The sequence below is a fragment of the Narcine bancroftii genome, chromosome 5 (assembly GCF_036971445.1).
Source record: "Narcine bancroftii isolate sNarBan1 chromosome 5, sNarBan1.hap1, whole genome shotgun sequence".
Taxonomy (NCBI): domain Eukaryota; kingdom Metazoa; phylum Chordata; class Chondrichthyes; order Torpediniformes; family Narcinidae; genus Narcine; species Narcine bancroftii.
In genome coordinates, this window is record NC_091473.1 from 78,766,351 (window position 1) to 78,793,103 (window position 26,753).

Consider the following 26,753-nt stretch of genomic DNA (forward strand, 5'->3'; position numbering starts at 1 on the left):
TCCTTGCCCCTTACACTAAGGCAATTCCAATCAACAGTGGGAAAGTTAAAATCCTTTCCTGGTAACTTTGCTGTAACTTGGAGTATCTTTGGACTCACAAATAAAGAACAGACACACACTGAGTCTGATCAGCATTCACTGAAACTACATTCCAGTAATTAATTAATAAATCAGGATAAGAGGGTGGGACAAGAAAGGATGGTAAAGAAATCATTTCCCAAAATAAATATATAAAAAGCCTCAACAACTGCAACAGTGCAAAGTCATGGTTAAGATAACAAAACAACATTCAGTGCATGGACAATAGATATTAATTAAATACCTGACTGCACAGGCTGAATATTTTGAATGGTTAGTGGTTGGATTCCAGCTAAACATCCAGTCATTCGTTTGCTTTTGAAAAGACTTCTGCTTCTAAGGAGAGAAAAGTTCAGTTAGATGCAATACTTCACATTTCCACATTTACCTCAGCAGCAAGAGTGACAAGACTTTAATGCTGTTCAATGCATCAGAGCTGAATATTAGTAAATATTACTTGTACAACAAAACAATTAGCAATGTAAATATTTCAGTTTTAAAACAGTACTTGCATTATTTACAAAAACATGATGTTCTTATAATGTCAAACATTGAAAAGCACCCACTAAAGTATAGCTGAGAACATAGAACATCAAACAGGTACAAGCTTTTCAACCCACAAGTCAGTGCCGAACATGATGTCCAAATCAAGCTAAAACTCTGTTGCTTGGATTTGATAGATACCTCCCCATTACGTTCATGTTTATGGGTCTATCCCAGAAGCCTCTTAAATGCTATTAGTGTATCTGTTTCCACTATTACTCCTGAAGGCCTATTCCAAGCACCCAGCACTTTCTGTGGAAAAGGGTGCGCCACTTTTCTTCCTCCAACTTGCACCGCTTCACGTTAAACACATTCCCTCTAGTATGTGATGCTTTTATTCTGGGGAAATAGATTCTGATTGTCAGTTCTTTTATAACTTCTATCACGTCACCGCCTCAGTCTCCGACACTCCAGAGAAAACAACCCATGTTTGTCCAACATCTCCCCACAATTCCTACTTTAAACCAAGCAACATCTTGGTAAATGCTGGCATACCTTTTCCAAACTCTCTACATCCTTCCTATAATGGGGTGATCAGAACTAAACACAACATTCCAAGTGCAGCCCAACCAAAGATCCAGATAGGTGCAATATGACTCCCTTACTTTTGTGCTTAGGCCCTACTCAATGAAGGCAAGCATGCCATACACCTTCGTTGTCAACCTATCTATTTACATGGCCACTTTCAAGAAACTATGGACGTCCACCCCCAGATCCCACTGCACATCAGTTTTTAAAAAACCTACCAATCGCTATATACTTTTGATTTTTTAAAAAATATTTTATTTTTATTTTCCATAAATACATTCATACAATCTTTAAACTTTTATATGCCTCAAATATATTAATTATCTGCAAAACTTCCTCCTCCAATAAATACAAAAATATAACTTCATGTACCATCAGTGCTCTCATTTTTCATAATTCTTTTTCGAACATATCACATCTTTACATATATCACAGCTTGAAATTTATAATTGGACCCCTGCATAATCCAAACAAGGTTGCCATGTCTTAATGAATGTGTCATATTTATTCTTTAAATTGGAAATAATTTTCTCCATGGGTGTACAACTGCATAACTCCAAGGCCCATCAAGCAATAAGGAGGAAAATTGGATTTACAGGTGATTGCTATACATTTCTTAGCTGCAGCCAGTACTATTTTAACAAAGCAAATTTGAAATTTAGTCAGTTTGTAGCTCACTCCCAAAGGTTTTCCCAGAAGGTACAGCTCCAGGTCACGTGGGAAAATCACTCCTGTTACTCTTGCTTGTGTTTCAGCGATATCATACCAGAATGGTCTTACCTTTACACAGGACCGGGTAGAATGTGAAAAGGTTCCAATTTCAATGCCACCTCTGAAACACATTTCAGATATTTCAGATTTTGATTTATTTTTTATGGCATTAGATATAGTTGATGTAAAAAATTGTATTGAACCAGTCTATATCTCACATTGATTGTTGATGTCATGCTATCCGAACACCAATCAGACCAACACTCCTCTGGGGATTATAACACCCAGGTCTGACTCCCATCTCTCTCTCAACCTTTGTAGGCCCGGCTTAACATTTTTGCCATGGAAAATAAAATACATCCTAATTATAAATTTAGTTGTACTTCCCAGCCTAAGCATCCCTTCCACTTCATTACTTGAAGGTAAGACCATCTTTCTCGCAAGAAGGACCTTATATGAAGAGAACAGCATAAGGTTCAATTCAACACGTCATATTTCTGTTTTAGTTGTTCAAAGGATATAAGTAGCCCTTCCTCTTAACAATCTTCAATATTCCTTTTCCACACCAAGTATTTAGAATTTTATTACCCAAATTCATGGGCAATAATTCATTCTGGTAAAGTGGTGCTTTTGTTGCTATCCCCACCTTTTTAATCTCATGCCACATTTTAATCATATGTATTAAAATGTTTTTTTTTAATTAATTTAATATTCCATTTGTATATAAAATCCTTCACTGCCCCCTCCTTCACTGTATGTAATCCATGAGGGAGAGCTTCAAAAAAAGGATGAAGGGAACTGCGCCTGGGTTGCTAGGTTTTTTTTAAAATCCAGTAATCTTAATGAACCCCAATTTATATTCCCATGTTAATTTCTCCATGGAGATCCAAGCACTTCATTATTCCAAAGAAATTGTATTATATGACCACTGAGTATCTTAAAAAAATTCTGAAGCAAGGTGTGACAGATTATGCTATATTTTATATTATATCTTTTTTCTTTGGCTTGGCTTCGTGGACGAAGATTTATGGAGGGGTAATGTCCTCGTCAGCTGCAGACTCGTTTGTGGCTGGCAAGTCCGATGCGGGACAGGCAGACACGGTTGCAGCGGTTGCAGGGGAAATTGGTTGGTTGGGGTTAGGTGTTGGATTTTTCCTCCTTTGTCTTTTGACAGTGAGGTGGGCTCTGCGGTCTTCTTCAAAGGTTGCTGCCCGCCGAACTGTGAGGCGCCAAAATGCACAGTTTGAGGCAATATCAGCCCACTGGCGATGGTCAATGTGGCAGGCACCAAGAGCTTTCTTTAGGCAGTCCTTGTACCTCTTCTTTGGTGCTCCTCTGTCTCGGTAGCCAGTGGAGAGCTCGCCATATAACACGATCTTGGGAAGGCGATGGTCCTCCATTCTGGAGACGTGACCTACCCAGCGCAGTTGGATCTTCAGCAGCATGGATTTGATGCTGTCGGCCTCTGCCATCTCGAGTACTTCGATGTTGGAGATGAAGTCGCTCCAATGAATGCTGAGGATGGAGCGGAGACAACGCTGGTGGAAGCGTTCTAGGAGCCGTAGGTGATGCCGGTAAAGGACCCATGATTCGGAGCCGAACAGGAGTGTGGGTATGACAACGGCTCTGTATACACTAATCTTTGTGAGGTTTTTCAGGTTGTTGTTTTTCCAGACTCTTTAGTGTAGTCTTCCAAAGGCGCTATTTGCCTTGGCATAGATATGTTTTAAAAGGAGATAAATTGTGAGGGGTTTTTAGTCACACACAGATACAAACTCTTCAAAACAGATCTCATTTAAAATGCTGGAGCTCTGCTCAAGCCAGTCTAGGCTACAAGTGCCTTTGCAAAAACTTTGAAGAATCCCTATAAGGACTTCACAAGTAGGTGTTAATTGGACATGCTGTGGAGTAATGGATTATTGTTTTGGAAAGCAACAGATGAACAAATTCAGAAGATTGGGTCTGGTGGTGAGGGTGGGGGAGAGAATGAGAGAGAGAGAATTCAGTTCTACAGTTCAGCAGCAGCAGTTGGGTCTGGAATATGACAAACTGGTAAGCTTGTGGAAAAAAAAATTTTGAAGATGGGTTCTTAGTTCAGCCTGGTCAAAACCCTTGTGGTCCATACAAGAGGAGATGGCTGGCAATATAATGTTTCCCTTGAAATAAGGGAAACAGAAAGGAACTCTGTGATGACCTGAAAGAAAGAGGTTATCATCTGGAAAACCCTGATGGGGCAAATTTCTTCGGCAAGGCACTGAAGTGGCTGATGGGAAAGGATCAGTGTGGGTGTCCAATGAGCAACAAATCTCTCTGTGAAAACCAACAAGAACCTTCCTGAGCAGTAACTATTTACCTTTTAAGCACCAAAGCCTGGTGAAGATTCATAAATGTTAAATTCTGTGCACAGTACAAGAATTGCCTGCAACCAGTGAACTTGGAGAAGTGAGATTGGATTGTGAATTAAAGAACTTTCCGAAATTATACACACATATGCTTAGAATTAGAAGGGGGTTATGTTAGGTCAATAGCAATAAGTTAAAGTTTGATCCTGTTTTCATGTTTAAAGATATTTAAAAGTAAATTTTGTTTAAGTAACCATTGTCTTAAAGAATTTCTATTGCTGCTGGATTTTGGGCTCCTCTGGCCTCATGACACAAGAGAATAGGCATCGCAGCCTCAGCATCACTTTCATTTTCACACACTTAATCTCCCAACTAAAGTTATAGGCAAGTTTTTCCATCTTTGTAGACCATCTTCTATCTTTTCAAGTATAGGGAGATATTTAAATCTGTATAAATTGTGTAAGTTATTATCGAACATTATTCCTAAATACTTAATTCCTTCCAATTTCCATTTTGGTATCTTTCATAATCAAAATTTGTTAATGGCATAATTTTGCTTTGTTCCAAATTAATTTTGTAACCAAAAACTCTTCCATATTTCTCCAGTGTGGTCTGTAGTTTGGCCAAAGACTCATCGGGGCCTGATAACTATCATAACAGATCATCTACAAAAAAATTAATTTTATGCTCTTCCTGGTCAACTTTGAATCCCTTTATGTCCAGATCCTTCCTTATAGCCTCTACTAATGGTTCAATCACCAAAACAAAGCAACTTGGTGAAAATGGGCACCCCTGCATGCTGGATCTACTCAAAGGACATCTGACCATTAGTTATAATTTTGGCCCGTGGCTTATGACAAAGGGTTTTTAATACAATTGATAAATATTCGGCCCATTCTAAATTTTACTAATACTTTGAATAGAAATGGCCTTTCCAACCAATCAAATGCCTTTTCTTCATTCAAAGATACAATTATACGGGTTCACTTTAGACTTGGCCAGATGAATTATACTGAATAATCCTCCCACATTATCCATGGAGTGACTTTTTTTTTAAAACAAAGCCTAACTGATCCAGATTTATTGATTTATTGTAAATATTGCCCTAGTCCATTAGCTAGGGCCTTAGCTAATAGAATCTTGTAATCTGCATTTAATAGAAATATAGGTCTATATGAAGACTATCATAATGGATCTCATTTTTTTCACTAGCACCATGATTATGCCTGTAATTTATTCAAGGCGTTTTCAATCTCTTCTCTGATAAAAAGGGGCTTCCAATTCCATTTGATCTTTATTTTCCAATTTTGGCAATTCAATCGATGAGTGAAACTCATCTATCTCCCTGGAGTCATCTAGCAACTCTGACTTGTACAGTTTTGTATGTTATTGTTTAAAAGTATCAGATTTCTTTTGGATTACAGGTAGTCCTCGATTTCCAACCTATATGAGTTATTTCCACCTATGCATACGACCAAAATGTTTTTAAAAAAAACTTTTTTAAAACTACTGTACAAGTACATCTTTTATATTAAAAGTACTGTATACAGTGGTCCCCTCTCCCGACGGCAGCCTAAAGTGCTCACTCCTCATTTTCCTTGGTAGCCCGAAGTCACTGCTCTCCGTCGGCAGCCCGAGTTTCCCGTTCCCCGACTTATGACCAACCCTGAGTTACATCCAATCTTTCTGTCTCCATTACAGTTATAAATTGAAGTCTACCTATATATGTTAATTTATCAGGCTCTGTTTAGATTGCATTAACTATCCTCGATGTCTCTTCTGCCTTTAATTGCCACGACAGAACCTTAGAATCAGAATTTATTGTCATGAACAAGTCATAAAAATTTTTTTGAAGCATCATAGTGCAAACATACATAATATAACCATCTTAAAACATTACTATAAAAAATAAAATAAAACAATAATAACAATAGTGCACGAAAAGTAAGGCAGTGTCTTTGGTTCAATGATTATTAAGGAATTTGATGGCAGCGGGGCAGAAGCTGTCCTTGTGCCACTGAGTGCTCTTTAAGCTCCTGCACCTTTTCCTCAATGGCAGCAGAGTGAAAAGAGCATGGCCTGAGTGGTGGGGGTCTTTTAGGAATGGAGGCTACTTTATGATGCCCTTGATGGAGTGAAGTCTGGTGCCTGTGATGTCGTAGGCCAAATTAACAACCCTCTAGTGTTTATTCTTGTCCAGAGAGTTGGCACCTCCACAACAGGGAGTGATGCAACCAGCCAGAATGCTCTCCAGAGTTCACCTGTAGAAGTTTACGAGAGTCTTCAGTGACATACCGAATCTCCTCAAACACCTCACAAAGTATAGCTGCTGGCAAGCCTTCTTTGTGATCGCATCAACATGATGGCTCCAGGACAGATCCTCAGAGATGCTGACATCCAGAAATGTAAAGTTCTTGACCCTCTCCACTACAGAGTCCTTGATGAGGACTGGGTTGTGTTCCCCTGACTTCTGTCTGAAGTCCACAATCATCACCTTGGTTTTGCTGATCTTAAGCACAAGTCCGTTGTCGTCACACCATTTAACGAGTTGGTCTATTTCTCTCCTATACCCTTCCTCATTGCCATTTATGATTCTGCCAACAACAGTGGTGTCATCAGCAAACTTGTAGATGGCATTGAAATTGTGCCTGGCCACACAGTCATGGGTGTGTAATGAGTAGAACAGTGAACTAAGCCTGCATCCTTGGGGTGCACCTGTATTGATGATCAGTGAAGAGGTGACATTGTTTCTAATTCGTACTGACTGTGGTCTTCCAATGAGAAAGTCAAGGATCCAGTTGCAGAGTGGGCTACAAAGGTCGAGAGTTTGTAGCTTATTGACCAGCACAGAGGGAATAAATGTATTGAAGGCCAAGCTGTATGAATTTCTGCTTTTCGAGGTGATCTAGAGCTGAGGGTAGAGCTAGCGATATTGAATCTGCTATGGAGTGATTGTGATGATAGGCGAATTGTAGTGGGTCCAGATCTTTACTTAGGGACGTGTTAATTCAGGCCATGACCAGCCTCTCAAAGAATTTCAAAACAGTAGTTAGTGCTACTGGGAGGTAGTCGTTGCGGCAGCCCATGCTACTCTTCTTGGCTACTGGGATGATTGATGCCCTTTTAAAGCAGTTGGGAACCTCCAGCTGCCAAAATGAGAGGTTGAAAATGTTCATGAACACTCTGGCTAGTTGGTTGGCACAGATTTTCAGTACCCTGCCAGTTATACCATCAGGGCCTGATGCCTTGTGAGGGTTCACCTTTTTGCATTACGTTTGAACGTCACTCTCAGAGACAAATCACATTATTATGTGATCTATCTCCAAATTCATAGTAATTCTGTTTTGACTTTTAAATGGTCCTTTCTATTTTATATGTTTGTAATGTATTATATTTCAATTTTTTATTTTCCAAGATCTTTCAAACCTGATCTCTGGTACTCTTTTTCCAGCTCTGTTATTTCTTTCGCTAGACCATTAACCTCTCTCATGTGTTCCTTCATTTTTTTAAAGTATATGAAATTATCAGTCCCTTTAAGTAAGCTTTGAGAGTATCCCATGTTAAAAAACAATCATTTGTAGACAGGCAATGTGTTTCACAAAAAAATTCTATATATCCCCTAATAAAATTACAGAAATCTGTCCTTCTCAACAGTGTACAATTAAGATGACATCTATAAGCACTCTCTTGTTTCTTTGGCATCAGTATCATTAGGGTCAGCAGTGCATAATCAGATAGCAATATAGTCAGGTACTCTGTTTTCCAATTGTGCAGAGATTTTAAAAAAACTCAATTTTCATATCAGAGTCATGGGGTATAATTGTCTCCAAATATCTATCAAATTTAAATCCTTCATAAAAGATAAAGCAACTTTTGCAGCATTTGCTTTTGTCACTGTCTTTGCTGATTGATCAAGGATGGAGTCCAAGCAAAAATTAAAATCTCCCCAACCAATATATTTTGTCTTCCTTCCACTGCTTTCAAGAAGTCATTCTATATCAAAATTCAGAGCATAAATATTCAGAAGTGCATATATTCCGATTCTGCATATATCTGTCAATGTGCCATTACAAATCTTCCCGCTGAATCAATGGATGTGTCCTCAACCAACACCAGTATATTTTTGTTAATTAAAATTGTCACCCCTCTTGCTTTGGAGTTGAAAGAAGACAGAATGACTTGTCCCTCCCAGTCCCTTTTTAATTATTATGTTCCAATTTTGTAAGGTGCATTCCTGTAGGAAAATTATGTCTGCTTTTAATTTTCAAGTGTGCTAAGACTCTTCCTCTTTATGGGTCCATTTAAACTGTTAACATTATAACTAATAAATTTTAACGTTTTACTCATATCCATATTTACTCATATCCATATATCCTTCTACTTATTCATACAGTACAATGACTTTTCCTTTTAAAAGGCACATAAACAAGAAACCCCAGAAACCTGGAAAGAAAACCCACAGTACTATCTAAAAAATAACCCATCCCTTAACTTCGGCACCATTTTGTAAAAACTTTCCTTCTCCGACACCATTAACCCCTTAAATTGGGATGCATGCCCTGGTACTATTTTGCTAAGTATTCACACTCTCCCAAGGTCTCCTTATACATTTTAATACCACTTTAGTTAATCAATGAAGATGATGCAAAATATAACTTTTTAAAAAAACTTTTAACCAGATTTTTAAGTTCACAGTTCACTTTGTCTTTTTTCTTATTTTTCTTTCTGGAATCCATTCTGAGTCCTCTTTATAGTCCTTGAATATATATCTCTCTATCTCCTTAGAAGATTTACAGAATTTTCAAGGTCCCTCCGACACATTGATCCTCAACATTGCTGGGTATAGCATCAAGAATTTTATGCTCCATGTTTGCAGTTGTCACTTGACACCATCAAATTCTTTTCTTTGCTTAATCAAGTTCACACTAGTGTCTTGAAAAATCAGCACTTTTCCACCTTCCAACTCGAATGGAACATTATTTTCCTTGGCATATTCGATTGGTGCTCTTTGTGTTGCCTCCCGATCCCAATAACTCAAAAATCTTACCAGGACCAATCGTGGTCTTTGATCATCTGGCCTTCTGGGGCCAAGAGTCTGGTGGGCTCTCTTAATAAGCAAGTTTTCTTTGAATCTTCCTGTTCCCAACACTTGTAGAATCCATTCCTTAAAGAACCCCACCCCTCCCCCGGGTCACTCCTTCAGTCCCTTCTTTTAGCCCGATGATATGAACATTATTCCTTCTGCTGAAATTCTCCACATGATAGATTTTATCCAGCAGCCATTGTGTACCCAGTTTGCATGCTGTTGCATTTTCTTCCAGGGCCTTTCAGTTTTTCCTGAACCATTGTCAGGACCTTTTTGACCTGGTCCACTCAAGTGGTCAAGTTTTTAAGCACCGTCACCAACAACGGTGTTTGTCATCTCTCCCAGTAAATTTTCTACCTTAGAAAATTGTTCACTCATTGTCTTCATTGTTTCCAACAGCTTTTGCAGATCGGGTGTCGACCCCCCCACTCCCCCTCTCCCGCCCCATTTGAGTCTGCTGCAACATCACGGCACCTTATTCACCACTCCCTTGTGGACTTTTTGTCAACATCTCGGCAGCTTTTGAACTTCTTCAGCCCTAGTTTTTGGGTCTTACTTTTCTTACCAGTCATTTATTTTAGTTTTAGCATGCAAAATATTTAGTCTGGTAATTTTGAATCATCTTTTTAAATCTCTCTGTATCTTTATCTTTGCTACATAAAGGACACTGTTTGACCTGCTGAGTTTCTCCAGCATTGTGTTTTTACTCTCCATTAGTTTCTCTACCATTGATGAGGTTTTCTGCCTTTCAGTTTCCTAGATTATCCTCATTTCCCTTCTTAACTGAAAATAATTACTAATTTTGGTGAATGTGGCAACCAACTTCAACAGAGGAAAAAAAAACCTTTTCAAACATAAATGAGATGAACAACTAATGCCATCTTCAGTAACACTAAATGAAGGAATATTGGCAGAGCACTCAAAGACTGTCAAAAATTTCTGAACAACTCAAAAGCAAGTGATTTAACAATGCAGCGCTGGATGGGTCACGTCTCCAGAATGGAGGACCATCGCCTTCCCAAGATCGTGTTATATGGCGAGCTCTCCACTGGCCACCGTGACAGAGGTGCACCAAAGAAAAGGTACAAGGACTGCCTAAAGAAATCTCTTGGTGCCTGCCACATTGACCACCGCCAGTGGGCTGATAACGCCTCAAACCGTGCATCTTGGCGCCTCACAGTTTGGCGGGCAGCAACCTCCTTTGAAGAAGACCGCAGAGCCCACCTCACTGACAAAAGGCAAAGGAGGAAAAACCCAACACCCAACCCCAACCAACCAATTTTCCCCTGCAACCGCTGCAACCGTGTCTGCCTGTCCTGCATCGGACTTGTCAGCCATAAACGAGCCTGCAGCTGACGTGGACTTTTTACCCCCTCCATAAATCTTCGTCCGCGAAGCCAAGCCAAAGAAAAAGAAAAGAATCATTCAGTAAGTGTTATCATGGCCTGGTAACACTATCAATTACCAATATGATTAATTCTTAAAGACATGGCAATCAGATTGGAAGATCCTTCATAACATCCAAGATAAAGTTTATCCACAATCCTAAACATGCATTCCTCTAAAAAGTCACATTATGTCCTCTGTATTTGATAGCTAAAAGTACATTGTAATCACTTGTCGAGACTTCTCCTTCAGTGGCTCCTAAAATGTGCTGAGGGCAAGAAGGTTTGGATTGTCAGAGGTTTGGATCTGGAGTTCAGATTGCTGATGAATCAACCAGGAGTCTGTAATGCTGCAGGAGTGCTGGACACACAGTGCCTCTGGATGGACTCTTTCTTTGTTTCTCTTCCTCTCATAATGCAAGGAGACCTGGCAATACTAATGGCAATTCTTTGTCTGCCTTATGGCAGGCAAAGTTAAAATATATAGTGTGTGTTACATTTTTAAGGTATTATTACATGACAATAAAAGAAACCTTGAAATCAAGTTATATGCTACAAAATGTAGAGACAATTGATTTAGAAATATATTGACATGCCTAGGTTACCAATTGTCTAAATCCTGGATCTCCCTAATAGACAGTTATTCAAGAAGATAGCCACCACTTTCCTAGACAAATTAGGCATACGCAAATGCTGGTCTTGAAGAAATTGAAAAAAATTGAGAAATTTTTAAAAATGACAAATTATGTTGCAAATAAGATCAAAGAATTTTTTCAAAGTTTTTTCCATTGTCACAAACAAATCAATTCTCTAAATTTGCTGGCAGTAAGTGGTTACAAGTGTTAATCAGGTGAGAATACTTCACGAAAGTATGGCCTAATGACCAGAGGGAAAAAATAAAACAAAATGTTACAAAAGAAATTCTTCAAATTTCCCAAAGAAAACTACTGCCCAGGTGTCTCAGAGGGGATCGCTAAGTTTTCATGGGTTGGGAAGAAACTGGATCCAAAAATCAAAGCAGTACAATAAAATCTCCGGTATCTGGAATTCAAGCAAACAGCAATCCAAATCAACTAACAAAAAAAGGAAATAAATAAATATTAAAAAGAAAATTATGAAGGGAAAAATTACACAAATGTAGCTAACAAGAAAGGTTAAACCTAAAATAAAAGCAAAAGAGTGGCATACAAGGAAGCTAAAATTAGTGGAAAAACAGAAGACCGGGAAACTTATAAAAAACACAAAGAAACAAAGAAAATCATTAGGAAAGAAAAGAAAAATTATGGAAGGGAGTTGGAAAATAACATACAAAAGGATTCTAAGAGTTTTTTTTTTAAATATATGATGAGTAAAAGAGAGACACAGGTAGATATAGGACCAACTGAAAATAATGCTGGAGAAATTATAATGAGTAACAAAGAGATGGCAGAGGAACTAGATGAGTATTTTGTGTCAGTCTTCACTGAGGAAGACAATAGCAATATACCAGATACTCAGAGATCTCAAGGAATAGAATTAAGTGCAGTCAAGATTACTGGAGAGGTAGTGGTTAGTAAGCTAAAAGGACTAAAGATAGATAAGTCTTCCAGACTGGATGAGATAGGCAGAAAGGAGATATACAGAAAAAAGGAAATTATCGGCCTATTAGTCTGATGATGGTGGTTTGAGTCAACTCTCAAGGATGAGGTTATGAAATACATCGAGGTGCATGACATGACAAGTCCAAGCCAGTATGGTTTCATAAAGGGAAAAATCCTGCCTGACCAACTATTGGAATTTTGAGGTAATCTCAAGTAGGATGGACAAGGGAGAGGCTGTGGATATTATGTATTTGGACTTTCAAAAGGCCTTCAATAAGCAGCCTCTTATGCAGCACCTTAACGAGAGTCCATGGAATTGCAGGAAAGATATTAGATTGGGTGGAGCATAAAAAAGTTAGTATGTGCAGCTGTCCACGGGGGTTGGTGTTGGGGTTGTTTCTTTTTATAAGTATATTGATGATTTAGATTATGAATTGAATGTTTTTTGTGGCCAAGTTTGCAGATGACACCAAGATAGGAAACTGAAAGGTTGCAGAGAGATTTGGACAGTATAGGATAATGGCAAACAAATGGCAAATGAGATACAATGTTGAAGAAATGTACATTTTGGAAGAGGAAATAAACAGGCAGATTAATATTTGGATGGGGAGAAAATTCAAAATTTGGAAGTGCAAAGGGACTTGGGAGTATTCATGCAGGACAACCTAAAGGTTAACCACCAGGTTTGATCAGCAGCAAAGAAAGTGAATGCTATGTTGGCATTCATTTCAAGAGGAATTGTGGACAAGAGTAAAGAGGTGTTGATGAGGCTCTATGGGGCACTGGTGAGACCTCATTTGGAGTACTGTGCGCAGTTTTGGGCCCCTTATCTTCGAAAGTATGTAATGATGTTGGAGAGAGTACAGAGAAGATTTACCAGGATGATTCCTGGAGTACAAGGGCTAACATATGAGGAACGCTTATCAGCGCTTGGACTGTATTCATTTGAATATAGAAGAATGAGAGGGGATCTCATAGAAACATTTTGAATGGTGAAAGGACTGGACAAGAGGGCACAATCTTAGAATTAGAACATACCCACTTAAAACAGAGATGAAGAGAAATTTCCTTAGCCAAAGGGTTGTGGATTTGTGGAATTCGTTGCCACATACAGCTGTGGAGGCCTGATCATTGGGGAAGTTTCAGGAGGAAATTGATAGTATCTAATTAATCAGGGTATCAAAGGATATAGGGAAAAGTCCAGAAATTAGAACTAGATGTGAGAATGGTTTAGTTCAAGATGGAGCTGCGGAGCAGACTCAATGGGCTGGATGGCCTACTTCCATTCCTTTACCTTGTGAAATAAGAATAAATAGAAATTTAAATAAATGTTTTAAATTGGAAAAATAGGTGTTCTCCAAAGCAACACACAACCCCTTGGTGAAGATGGGAGCAAACATTCAGACAGCGGAGCACCTCAGTCATGCCCCACCCACAGCAATTGTTTGAATAAAGTTGTATTTGAATAAAATGGTCCACCCAGGTTAAAGAGCTGGCCGATGCCGCTCACTATTGGGACAACTCTCCTAAAATGTCTGCCTAGTAAGAGTCTTTATCTTTATTAGTATATTATTAAGTATATTAGTAAGGTGTTATCTGTAGATGTGGGGGGGGGGGGGGTTGGTAATTACAATGACGGCACAGTTTGCATAGCAGTTAGTGCAATATTGTTACAGCACCAACGACCGTGGTTCGAATTTTAATTTTGTAAGTTACAGTAATTACCTGATTGAAGTGAACTTCACATAATACTGATTTTTTTCTTCCCAAAATACTTTACACTGTCTTTTGTCTTTTAAACTGTTTATTCTTAATGCAGGTGTATTAGTTAGGCATTGTAAGAATTATAGATTTTGAAATGCACAGGATGAATGTTGAACACAATTTTATAACATTTGTGTAATACAGGTATTTACATTGCTTTTTGATTCTTTTCACTTAAAAAGTTAATATTCAATACTTCTTTAAAAATTAGTATCCTGATCTATTGCAAGGTTCATACAAATAGTGATATTATAGAATCTGACAACTTTCAGATTCAATGCATCCACAAAGGGCATGGCAACAACTTCAAAAAACTAAACCTTTTATCAAGTCAAAATAAACTACCAAGGATGTAGTTCAAACTATTTTGATTTTAAATCTAAATGTAGACAAACAGGAGGATTAGAGGCCCTTCCGGCCCACGTGCCCATGCTGCCCAAATACCACAATTAACCTACAACCCACATACGTTTTGAAAGGTGGGAGGAAACGTGAGTGTCTGGAGGAAACCCACACAGACACAGGGAGAACATACAACTCCTGACAGTCAGCGCTGGATTCCAACCTTGGACACCCGGCACTGTAATAGCATTGTGCTAACCGCTACATTAACTGTGCCACACTGTGTTATAGATAACAATTAAACATAATGGAATGAGTGCAAATAACTGAAGGAGGGTCCCAAATGGAACAGGGCTGGTCTTAAAAGAAAAGTGACACATAGTAAAGAGCATGATCTATTTGATGCAAATAAAACAAATCTTCCCTTTTATTGGTCAGTTCATGAATATGTTAATATCAACATAAAACAACTAAACTTTTCAAATTGCACAGAAGCGTATTTCAAAAACTACTCACCGTCTTTTAGAGAAAGTAGAAGAGAGCGTCAAGTCCATTTCCCAGTCATCATTAGGGTCATAAAAAATGCCGTCATCTCCCGAATTTCCAGTGTCCTGCTGGAAAGAATAAGCAGAAGGCCTTTAAATTTCAAGGAGAAAACAATGATACAAAAATTTTGCTTCCATTTTATTCTTTTATTTTTGAACAGAAGACAATAGAAAATATATGGAAAAGAGCTGTACTTAAATGTAAATTTCAAGTGTAAATTGAAACACCATGGTTGAACTAGGCAAATACTGAAGAAATATTTAAAATACCAGAGTGAACATATGTTATTTTGTCCTTCAAATACGAGGCTTTATTCAATTAAATTATTGATGATCAATAATCCAAATCTATACAAATCATCAATTAACACCTTAAATTAAAAGAGATCTATAACACATTTAAAATTAACAGTTGACATGTCACCATTTGCTGCTCAGAAAAATGAATTGTAATCCTAGACTTCCTCCACATGTAGACAACTATTTTAACTTTATTTCTTAAAGGCTTAGCTCTATTTTTGGATTATGCCTACTGCCGTCATCTGATTCTACCTGGCACACACCAGCCTCCATCTTCATCCTGCCTCTCAATTTCACATACTAACCATCTTCATTCTGCATTCTCCTGATTCAGGGTTTCATTCTGAAGTGTAACCATTACTTTGCCTCCACAGATGTTGTTTGAACCATTGGATTCTTCAATCCGACTGCTTTTGGCTGAGGGTGTGGATGGCCAGCAAGAGTATCCACGATAATTATAAGTGAGCAGGCAGTGAAGGTGACAATTTTGAGAAACAGGTCATAGCCAGCAAAATAACACAAACGAGTTAACTAGTCACAAGCTATGGTTGTAATTCTAACTTTAGGCTGAAAAAATTTCAAGCTGAAATCTGAATGGTCCAACATTTTAAAAACTTTTACGTTTTTCAATTCTGAAGTATACATCAAGTGATGTTAATCAGTTGGTAAAACAATGCACATTTCGTGGATCAAACCAGTAAAACAAATCAAATATGCAACAGAATGCAATTATTTTCTTTGAAGGCAATTGATGTTATATCAATTGCCAACATTCTCACTCACTAATTATTCAAACTGGATAAAGGCAAACAAGAAATCTAACTGCAGTGGTTGTAAATCAATATGTGAATTACATTATACAATAAAACCCCTGGTATCTGGAATTCAAGCAACTGGCAGCCTCAAGCAACCATCAAAAAAAAGGAAACTAATTTTTTTTAAATTAAAATAAGTAAGAATAAAATAATAGGTAAAAAAATACACACATTTAAAATTGTAAAAGTAAATGGTCTCTGAAGTAACACATAAATCTTTGGTGAAAATTGGGAGTAAATATTCAGACAGCGGAGTGCCTTTCTCGTAGCAGCTGTTTGAATAAAGTTGTGTAAAACAGCAATGGCATTGTCCAGGATGATGCTGCTTCCCATTGGGATTGCTCTCTTTAAGTGTCTCCTTATCCCTGCTTAGTAAAAGTCGTTCTGGTCAGAGGCTTTATCTGTTAACTTGGGAGAAGGGGGGGTTAATTATCTATAATGCTATTGCTCGTCTTTGGGCTCCATGGGGGAGATGGGTGGGGGAGTGGAACCTGCAAATGCAGCAAAGGTTAAATGCTTTTGAAGAATGTGACTGAAAATAAGTAAAATACTATGGCGATTGCAGGAGCTGAAGGAAATCACTGCTACCACACCGATGGTCGTTAACGACTGTTTTTATTCAAATTCAGCGCGCCCCTTTAAGGGCAGCATGAGCTCAGTCACCTGGTGCATTGTGACATCATAATCACTGCCCAGGGCGCACGCTGGAAGGGATGCTGGAGTCAGAGAGAAACCTCTGATAACGCCATTTCCCCATGGCTGCCCCGCATGTGGCGATACAAGCAGGGCCAGTTCGCCATGAGAATGTGAGCTGCCACAATACTTTAATATTTATATATTCATGCAAGTGAAGTTTGTTCAGTATAAGTACAGTATAGTATTTTGTCTTTTATCTTTTAAACTGCTCATTCTTAATACAGATGTAGGAGCAAGTCTAAAGCAACCAGACAATACACTTATCGGGGATCTACCAATCTGTGACAGAGTATTTAGATATGCATAATATGTTTTTGGGAGATAAATTTGGAAAGGTTTGTTAGAGTAGGTTATATACAAACACTTTAAAACAGATCTTATTAAAATACTGGAGCTCTGCCCCATAGTAAACGTATCAGCTCCAGAGCTTTTGCAAGAGCTTTTGAAGAGTGCTCAAGAGACTTCACTAAGGATTATTGTTTGCAAAAGGCAACAGATGAAAGAGCATCCCGGAGGGGCTGCTGTCTGGAAGAGAACTTGCTGTTCTGAGAGGGTCATGAGGTTTTGCAAGCAGAGAGAGTCAAACAGCCTTTTTCTCAGAGAGTCAGAGAAAGAGAGAGAGACGCACACAAAGATCACGTACAGTGTTATAGCCAGCAGACAGCTACTGGGACTGGAACAGGTCAAGCTGGCAGCTTGTGAAAAGCCCAGTTGTAAGACAATCTGCTCAAAGCCCTTGTGGTTCATGCCAGAGGAGAGGACTACATGTCTAATGTTTCACTTGGAATAAGTGAAACAAAAAGGAACTCTGTGATAAACTGAAAGAAATAGGTTATCATCTAGAGAACCCTGAAGGGGCAAGTTTCGTCAGCAAGACACTGAATTGGCTGATTAAAAAGGAACAACAAATCTCTCTCATTTACCTTTCAAGCCCCAAAGCCTGGTGAATTTTATAAATGTTAAATTCTGTGCACAGTAATAAGAATTGCCTGCAATCAGTGAACTTGGAGGAATGAGGAGTGAGATTGGACTGTGAACCAAAGAACCTTTCTGAACTTACAAATTCATTACATACATGTGCGCTTAGATTAGAAGGAGGTTAAGTCAGGTTAAGTAAGTCAATAGAGATAAGTTAAAGTTTGATTCTATTTTCATGTTTAAAGATAATTAAAAGCAACTTTTGTTTAAGTAATCATTTGTTGTGGTGAGTAGCTATTGCTGCTGGGTTTTGGGGTCCTCTGGACTCGTAACAAATCCTCATAGGTGCCGGATACCAGGGGCTTTATGGTATACAGGTTAAATTTACCCAAATACAAATTAAAAAAAAAACATTTTATTTTCACATATTTTCAAATATACAATCAAAAAATTAAAAATGAAGAAAAAGTATTGCCAAGTTACAAATTGTTAAAAATACAGCTGAAGTAGGAAAAGACAGAAAAGGCTTCAAAAGTATTCTGATTATTAGGTAATTTAAAGTCACAAAATTTTGCCAGTTCTTCTACAAAACTTAATACATGCTCAAACATCTTGCAGTGTGATATGTATGCTCAAGATCTGAAAAGGGGCATTTAGAAAACCCACATTATCTTCCATTAATTAAACCTCAGCTGGAAAAACATGCAAGCTGGATCCAACAATGAGGATCAAAGTGATGGTTTGTAACATTTCAATTTGTTTGAGAAGAACTTTTTCAGATTTCCTTTTTACGTGTCATGATTCTCCTATACAGGTATATTTAATTTTTGAAAATTTGACTTTATTTTCACACAAAAGCTTATCAAGCCACAGATGCAATGTCACAAATCAGAGAAACAGCTGCCAATCAAGCAAAATTGGAAAAGGCTTAGACCTGAATAGAAAGGTTTGTCAAAGAATAATAAAGATAGCACAAAGTGAATAACTGTCAATTAATCAAATATATCACATGCATTGTTCAAACAGAGCAAAGAAAATCTTAAATAGCCTAATGCCGTGATAGTAATTTGGCAACACAACTCTACACATCCTATTAACAAAACCAAAGTTTACTTATCAAGTCATCTTTATAAAAATGAAACATAAATAAAAGCCAGCTTCTTCATGCAAAAACCTGTACACAAAGTTCGGAAAAGACATTTGTGTTTGATTCTAATTAATTAACGATAATTGGTGACCAGTGAGCAAATTATTTGATCAATATAAAGGCATTACTGAAAACTATTGGAATGAAAATGAAACAACACAAAAGATTTAGAGTTAAAATGAAAATAAGTAAACTTCAAATAAAATGAAGAAAAATGCCATACATGTGTACAGATCTCAAAGTTTTGAAAGTTCTTGCAAAAATAAATTTCCCTTACTGCAGTTACAATGCATTTTTCTGTAGCTGTAATAATGAAGTATCAGCATGTTGACACCAACTAAGAATAAATAAATACAACTTTAATTTTGGTGCCGTCTCAGGCAAATTAAAAATAGGGCAGTGCAAATCAAGTCTGTTCAAATCTGAGGCTCAAGTTTCCTTTAATTATTCAGGCTTCTGGAACAATCAAATAGATCTCAGTTTCTTGAAGACCAAGACAGACAGCATGTTTTCATTGTGATGTGCAGCAAAGTGGCTACTTGTTTGTTTTTAACTTTCTGTTCATCCATTTTACTGATAAATTATTGCTGCTTGCACAAGACAATAAAGGCAATGGATCACGGTTCGTAGCTTGAATGTGAAGCTTTACCTGATAGAGTTCTCTCATAGCTGCCAACTTGCATTCAAATTTGTCCAGGCTCCAGAAAGTGCTTATGCCCAATTTAGAATTTTTAACTTGAACCTGAATTGGAACTTGGAGGCTTTCATTTTTGTTTACAGGTTCGTGTCTATAAAACAAAAATCAACTTCAGCATTGTTTGATTATTCAACATTGGCTACAAAATTCTAAAACTTAATCTAGAAGGATTCTGATCAGTTGTGAAAATCACCTTTGTTGCCATGACAAGCCACTTTTAGACAATATAAAACTGTTGGTTTTACAAATAGTGGATCAGGTTGTCACTTGTACATTTTAGTGCAGAGAGGCAAGAGAAGTTGTTTAATGCTGTCTCATTAAACAGAAAAGTATTTTACTGCAATAAAATTGAGAGAACATATTTACAAGATAAAAGATAAAATGTGTACTGTGTGCTCTCAAAAAGTACACGAGAAAAAGCCTCAGAGTTGGACAGAATTCTGACTCACTACATTTCAAACCCAAATCCATGCTTCTGTATTCTATCCTGGACAACCCTGCTCATCAATATATTACCTATCTTCAATCTTAATCTTCACACATCTCAAATTCATATTCTTCTTGTGTGATCTGACTGTTGCACAAATCCTACAAGTTCGCAACAAACTTCACAAAGAAACTTGATGCACTGGCAAATGCACCCCTAACCAAACCCCCCCTCCCAGCCATTTGGACTCACCTATCAGAGATAGTACCTTTCTTCTATTCATCCTTTCTCTCACACTAAAAATTGTCCTGCATTTCTCTCTTTGCCAGTTCTGACAAAGTGACCTAACCTTCTACAGGCACTTCTGATCTGTTTAGTGTTTCCAGCATTTTCTGTTTTTATTTCAGGTTTCCAGCTTTTGCAGTTTTTTAATTAATTTTTAATTTCAAATTGTAGTTGTAACACATTTTAATCCATCATTTTGCAGTAGTTGATCAACCAGAACCAAAAATTGTTCAATGGAAAGAAAAATGTAGACTCTTTCCATAATGTGAGCACAAATCAGTTATTTCTACAATTGAAGCAAAAAGAAAAAGGTAAAGTTTCTCTTTTTTTTGTTGTAGCTTATAACTCATTTAAAAGTGGGAAAAAACAAATGTACTTGTTTTGCATATTATTTTAAAATATAGCAATAAATTGTATTCAGATGAATTAAATTGCTACAAGTACAAATTTTGACAGCTTAACTATTATCTTCTCTGTAGAAAAAAATAATGATAATCAACTCTTATTTTGTCCATATTTTATTTATGAAGGCTAAGGCACAACTTCGCTCAATTACGTTAAATCACCTACATTTATTCAAAGTGTAGCAAAGCAGATACATAACCAAACCAAAGTATAAAGAATCCAAGACTGCATCAAAATAATAATGGCCAATCAATAACTTTCTAATCTAGATGTTTGCAATATAAAGCAAAAAAAATACAGCAATAATTTGAAATGAGCTGCCTCAGTAATTTTCATCAACAAAAAGATTATCTATTTTAAATGGTGTTATTTTGGGTGATCCTGACCTACTAAAAACAGTGTGCTTCCTCAAGTTACTGCTAATGGTATTAGCTTCCTGGATCATCATTGAAAGCTTCATCAAGTTCCAGTATGAATTGCCTGAAAGACAATGAGGGAATAAATCAATTAGTCCTCTGACAGAAAATACACAAAACATGCTTCATAACATAAAAACAAAAAATGTACAATTGACTAAATTTTACTATTGACAAACTTTCTATGATTGATCAGTATTTTGTAAAAGTTTACAGTTCCATCTTGTATTGGGTAAAGCGCATCTTACTGCTCCTCCAAAATTCTCACTTTCTCACATCTCTCCAAACTTGCCTTTGTGGGCCTAAAGATGAATCCCAATAATCAAGTTCAAATTTTCTTCATTTAGATGCACACTCACAGTTTATAATTGATATTTAATACTCCTATTCCACCATGGTTTACCTTGAAGGAATGCCCCTTTTTAATTAAAATAATGTTTCTGCTGTTCTCTAGTGGTTCTCACCTCACCACCAGTATTCTTTTACATAACGCAGACCACCTATTACAAACCTCTGAGCCACCAGCTACAAATTTAAATTAAATTTAGACACAGTAAAAGGCCCTTCCGTCCCAAGAGCCCATGCTCCCCAAATATACCAATTAATCTTCAAATGCCTACAATCCCCATAAGTTTTTGAAGGTTGAGAGGAAACTGGAGCACCCGGGGTAACCCACACAGACATGGAGAAAACATGCAAACTCTTTACTGGCATATTCAAACCCAGGTCATTGGCATTGCAAATAGTGGAACTACACTAACTGCTACTCCAACTGTACCACCCATAAGTTGAGAAATACTGTTCTACTCATTTTTTTTAAACTTACCAACTAAAATATTTTACCAGAAATACTGTACCAAAATCCCTGCTGCCACTTACACCCTTCTTCTGCTTATATTGTTGAATTATTCATACCTTTGTAAAGGAAAAGAGCAATTTAAAATCAGTTCTGAGTTCGTTTACCCATTAAAACACGATCTCACACATATCCCAAGTACCAGTAGATAATAATTGCAAACGACTGCTGCAGGCAACATTCCAGAAGCTAATAGAAAATGAAATTTGTGCACTTGTTGAGAAAAAAATTAAAATAATAGATGGAACAAAATGGGACTGCAAGCATCCCTTTCATTTCTCTTCTGAACAGCATACAACTTGAAATTAAGAAGTCCAGACATGGTAGCTATAGGAAAAATAGCTTGAGTAATCAATATGTAATATTTTAAAATGTAACATACATGAAGTAATATTTTTAGCCTCCCATCTCCTTTTTTGTTCTTTTTGCAACCTCTCCAAGTCTTGTGCCATCTTTTTCTTTTCGGCCTCCAGAGCATCAAGGAACTTTACGTGCCGTATATTATGATCTTCCAAAGCCTAGGGGAATATTTCGGAGCACAACTGTTTAAGCCAGCCGTAAAAAAGAGAAACAATCAGAAGACATCAGATGCTCATTCTCTAAAGTATCCACCATCTAAAACATCTCCAGTAACAGCCTTAACATAACACTAGTGAAGAGAGTGCAAAGAGAAATCCGATTAAGAGTGGTCATTGTACAGTACATTTAACAAATTTTGATCAACCACAAGCCATGGTGCAGGTTCTGAGCCAGACTGCATTTACATGCTGAGCTGGCCATCCAAGATTAATTCCCATGACAGACACAAGAAATAAAAATCACACACAACATTATTAAGTACATGTGTGCAAATATAATGCAGAAATGGGCTGAATTGAAAGATTGACTTCTGACTAATGAGGGTTTAAATGCCATACGTTTTAATGTAATCAGAAGTTTTGAAAGATGATAGAAGGAAATTACAATGAAAAACTATCATGTATGCTTAAGGTGTGACAGATTTCTCCACCATTCTCCATCCCTACCAGCACAGAAGGTGACAAAGCTTATTGCAGTCAGAACCAAATACCCTGGAATGCATCTACCAGAAAATAAAAACATTCACATTGACCTACATACCAGGAGTGTAGGTTAATTGGGCGCCATGGGCTCGTGGGCCAAAATGGCCTGTTACCATGCTGTATGTCTAAATTAAAAATTAAAAGGTTGGCCATCCCTGACCTACAATCTATGAAGTCTTCTGATACTGAGAATGTTAATGGCCATCCAAAGGACCAAGATACTTGTAGCCAGAGGTCACAGCAAGTAAAAAAATTAAAACCGAAATAAAGTTTAACTCAAAATATTGCATTATTTAATTCCTCTTTTTAAACAGTTAAGGATTATAATTTTAATGTTATATTTTGTTATCTCCTTTCAAATGCAAAAGAAAATCCCTTCTAATCAATGCTGCAGATCACACATCTCTATTGAAGCACAAACAATGCTTTGACTTCCTGTTGATTTCTTAATTATAATCCAAATCCCTAATATAGTTTTCTCCTTCAGTTTATTTACTTTTAGTCTATCTTGATTTCAAAATTGAAATTTTGTTTAGATGGCTAAATCCAAACTACAATTTAGAAACATTAAAAATCAAATCACGTGAACTGAAGTAAGATCAAGAACAGTTTAAGTAACAAGCCAAATCAAGTATTCTACTACAGATAATTGAAGGAAGGGAAGAGCTATGAAAATATTAATCATTGAATTAAATTAAATAAATATTAAATGTACCTGTCTTGTAGCCAAGGCTTCCATTTCAAGACGTTTCCTATTCACTTCTAGTTCTTGTTCAAGTTGTCTGTTTACTTGCACCTCTTCTTGAAGCTGCTTTTTTACATTCTGCAACTCTGTTTCTTTCTTGTTTCTACTCTCATTCACCTGAGTCATTAGGACAAGGTTAAGTGATACAAAATTTGTTTTAGTTTTCAGAATGATTAAAAACTGGATAAAGTCTGCACCACTCGATCATAGTTAAAAAAAACAAAGAGAGCTTTCCAAGCAGTGAATTACTTGATGAACACCAAATGCCATAAGCTGAGGACATAGCTGATTTGCCCAAGCCAATGTTTGTTGGACTCTTTTGAAATGGCCAAAATATTAAAAGATATAGCATATGTACCAAAGATGAAAACATGAAAGCAAGCTTGGGCTATTCAGGACTGAGTCAAGAAGATGCTTTATTTCCAGAGGTCAAAGAATCATAAGATTTCTCTACCCATAAAGAGTTACGGAGCCTCAATGCATTAAAAGCAGGTTGATAGATATTGGGATAGTGAAAAGAATCAAGCAACATGGAGTTACAACACGTGGCACTGGATTGCAAAATATCAGTCATGATGTTATGGATTTACCAGCCTGGCGCAAGAGGACAATATCACAAGAATACAAAATATGCAAACAGGGCTGCACACAGACCACTGAATACTCTCCCAACATTTTTTTCTCTCCCCTGCCATTTTTAAACCTGACTTGGTTAGTCGCAGCAGAAAGACTTACAGAAAACAAGATGAACAATAACAGAAAACATTGTGCACACTTAGAGGGTGAAGTGGCATTTGTGGATGGAGAACTGATGAACTGTTAATGTACAACTACACAAAACACCAAATGCTAATCTTTCCACAATGCCATCCAATTTGTGTTTTACGGCTTTTTATTTCATCCATATTTCCTGAATGGAAATAACCATATTTGATTAAAAAATTAATTACCAATTCTTTTTCAAGCTCTCTTATTTTATTTTCGTACAGATATTTTTGGCTGGTTAATTCCTCTTGAGCCATTTGTTTTGCAAGTTGAATACCTTGCATCATTTCTTGTTTTGCTTGCAAACGAGCCTCTTCAATTTCAACTTCAAGTCTATAAATTTAAACAATTGTAAGAATATATGGAATTGCAAAACTACTAAAAATAGTGAATTAATGTTAACATTTCATTCTTGAAAAATTAAAGTGGAATAACCCTATTAGCTTAGATTGTTCAATATGCCAAAAGAATGGTAAATATGATATTGTGAGGTCACCTGTAACAAGTTTCCCCAAACACCCTTAAGTATTTAACTATCAGGTTTCTCAAAATGGGGTTCCTGTGGCATGGCCATCAACCTATCATATTAGATTTTAGTCTGAACCTCAAATCAACTTTGTGTGAGGAAATTTATTCAATCAATTTTGCAGCAGAAAACCAAATTAGTTTAACAAAGTACTCACACAATCATGATAAACAAGATTGCCAGTTTGGTCCAAATGGTTGGCAGCTGCTTATTTACAGGATACACCTTCCTGGATTTCTGCTTGCCTATCCTTAATATTTTCTATTATTGTTCTATCTGGAAAATATTATTCTAAATATTCATTACTATGCTGTTTTTAATTACAGATCCATATATTTCACAGCAGTTTCTTACATCAATCACAAATTCTCTAAATTTATTTGCAGATCAGCATTACTGCTGATAACACAAGTTAAATGTATCCTGAATAAACCAACTGTTCTTTGCTGTTCCTGTTAAAAATAGTGCCAACAAAGTATCTTAACAGAGTTTTTGCATTTTTCACAGCTCCACCTCAGCCATTTTTTGTAAGTTGAAGTTCAATGTAGTTGCAAGTTTGTGAATCACAGCACCTTTTGGAACCCATAGAAGTCAAACATTGTTGTGGTCATAAATGCACAAAATTCCTGTGAATTGCCCAACACAGTTCTTTATTACCACAATTTCTTGCTAACATATAAATAAATCTATCTAATATCTTTTTCCAATCCTTTAGCTTTCTCCTTTTAAAGAACCTTTATTTCACATTTTATTTTTGACCTTTCCTGTCTCTTTCATGGTGGGAATGGAAACCTATATTCATCTTACTCTCTTGTGACTTTTCATTCGAGGAAGAGGTGTCATTTATGACTTAAAATGCTGATTCTTAGCAATTGATTTTTTAAAAACTTTATTTAAAATAAAACCACTTACCAAACATAACACAATATTTCAAACTTAATCCAAATACATGTGGTATTTTATAAAAAGGAAAAGAGTAAAGAAATACAAAAGAAAGAAAAACCTCCTATTAACCCCCCCTCCACCCCTTTCTCCCAACCTCCTACAAATTTTAAAAAAAGAAACAGAAGAAAAAGAAAAGGGACAAAAAAAACCACAACAGGAGTACTTCACTTTCCATACCTTTAAATATACAAGTATTTATTTACAGAGACCTATAAGACAAAAGGGAATGTTCAAGATTCATTTAAATTTTAACACCAACAGTGTGTAAATATGGGTTCCATATTTTACAAAACGTATGATATCTCTTAAATTACAAGTAATTTTTTCAAGTGGAATACAACGCAGAACTTCTGCATGCCATCTATCCATTCCCAAATCAATATCAGACTTCCAAGTTATAGCAATACATTTTCTAGCTATTGCCAATGCCATATGAACAAATTTTACTTGATAGACACTCACTTTTAATTCAAGCCTAAAAGGTTTAATTGTGGAACACTGCCAAGTTGAATACAAAAAAAGTGACAACTTCTTGTCCACATCTAAAGCATAAATCTGAATAAATATAATTAATATTATGTAACTTTTGTCATGTTAAATATAACTGATAAATAAAATTATATTGAACTAACCAATATCTTACATTTATTGTACTTTTCATACTCTCTCTACATATCTGAATCCATCTACATTCATCTATTTGCTTATTTAAATCTACCTCCCATTATGTCTTGATGTATGAATTTCTTTTTGAGCCTTCTTTTGTCATAATTTATTCATCTCTGAAATAAATTTCTTTACATCCCTGGTACATAATAGCAATTCTACTTCCCTTTCCATAAAAA

General features: G+C 36.7%; 1 protein-coding gene and 1 long non-coding RNA gene across 8 annotated transcripts in view; one reads left to right on the plus strand and one right to left on the minus strand.

Annotated features, from left to right (window-relative positions):
- The window catches only part of kif14 (kinesin family member 14), a 154,258-nt gene that overhangs the window by 34,321 nt on the left and 93,184 nt on the right, over positions 1 to 26,753 (minus strand). For 6 of the 7 annotated variants that reach the window (XM_069937936.1, XM_069937934.1, XM_069937932.1 and 3 more), the window contains 7 exons: positions 24,623 to 24,770; positions 23,643 to 23,789; positions 22,249 to 22,384; positions 20,981 to 21,074; positions 19,430 to 19,568; positions 14,876 to 14,973; positions 323 to 414 (listed from right to left, as the gene is read on the minus strand). In XM_069937936.1, coding sequence (XP_069794037.1) covers positions 323 to 414; positions 14,876 to 14,973; positions 19,430 to 19,568; positions 20,981 to 21,074; positions 22,249 to 22,384; positions 23,643 to 23,789; positions 24,623 to 24,770 — 854 coding nt within the window. The remainder of the gene's footprint in view (positions 1 to 322; positions 415 to 14,875; positions 14,974 to 19,429; positions 19,569 to 20,980; positions 21,075 to 22,248; positions 22,385 to 23,642; positions 23,790 to 24,622; positions 24,771 to 26,753) is intronic. The other variant, XM_069937935.1, reaches the window with a different exon arrangement.
- Positions 16,746 to 24,527, plus strand: LOC138763571 (uncharacterized). Its single transcript, XR_011357663.1, has 3 exons — positions 16,746 to 16,825; positions 20,392 to 20,500; positions 23,834 to 24,527. It is a non-coding gene; the product is annotated as an uncharacterized lncRNA (long non-coding RNA).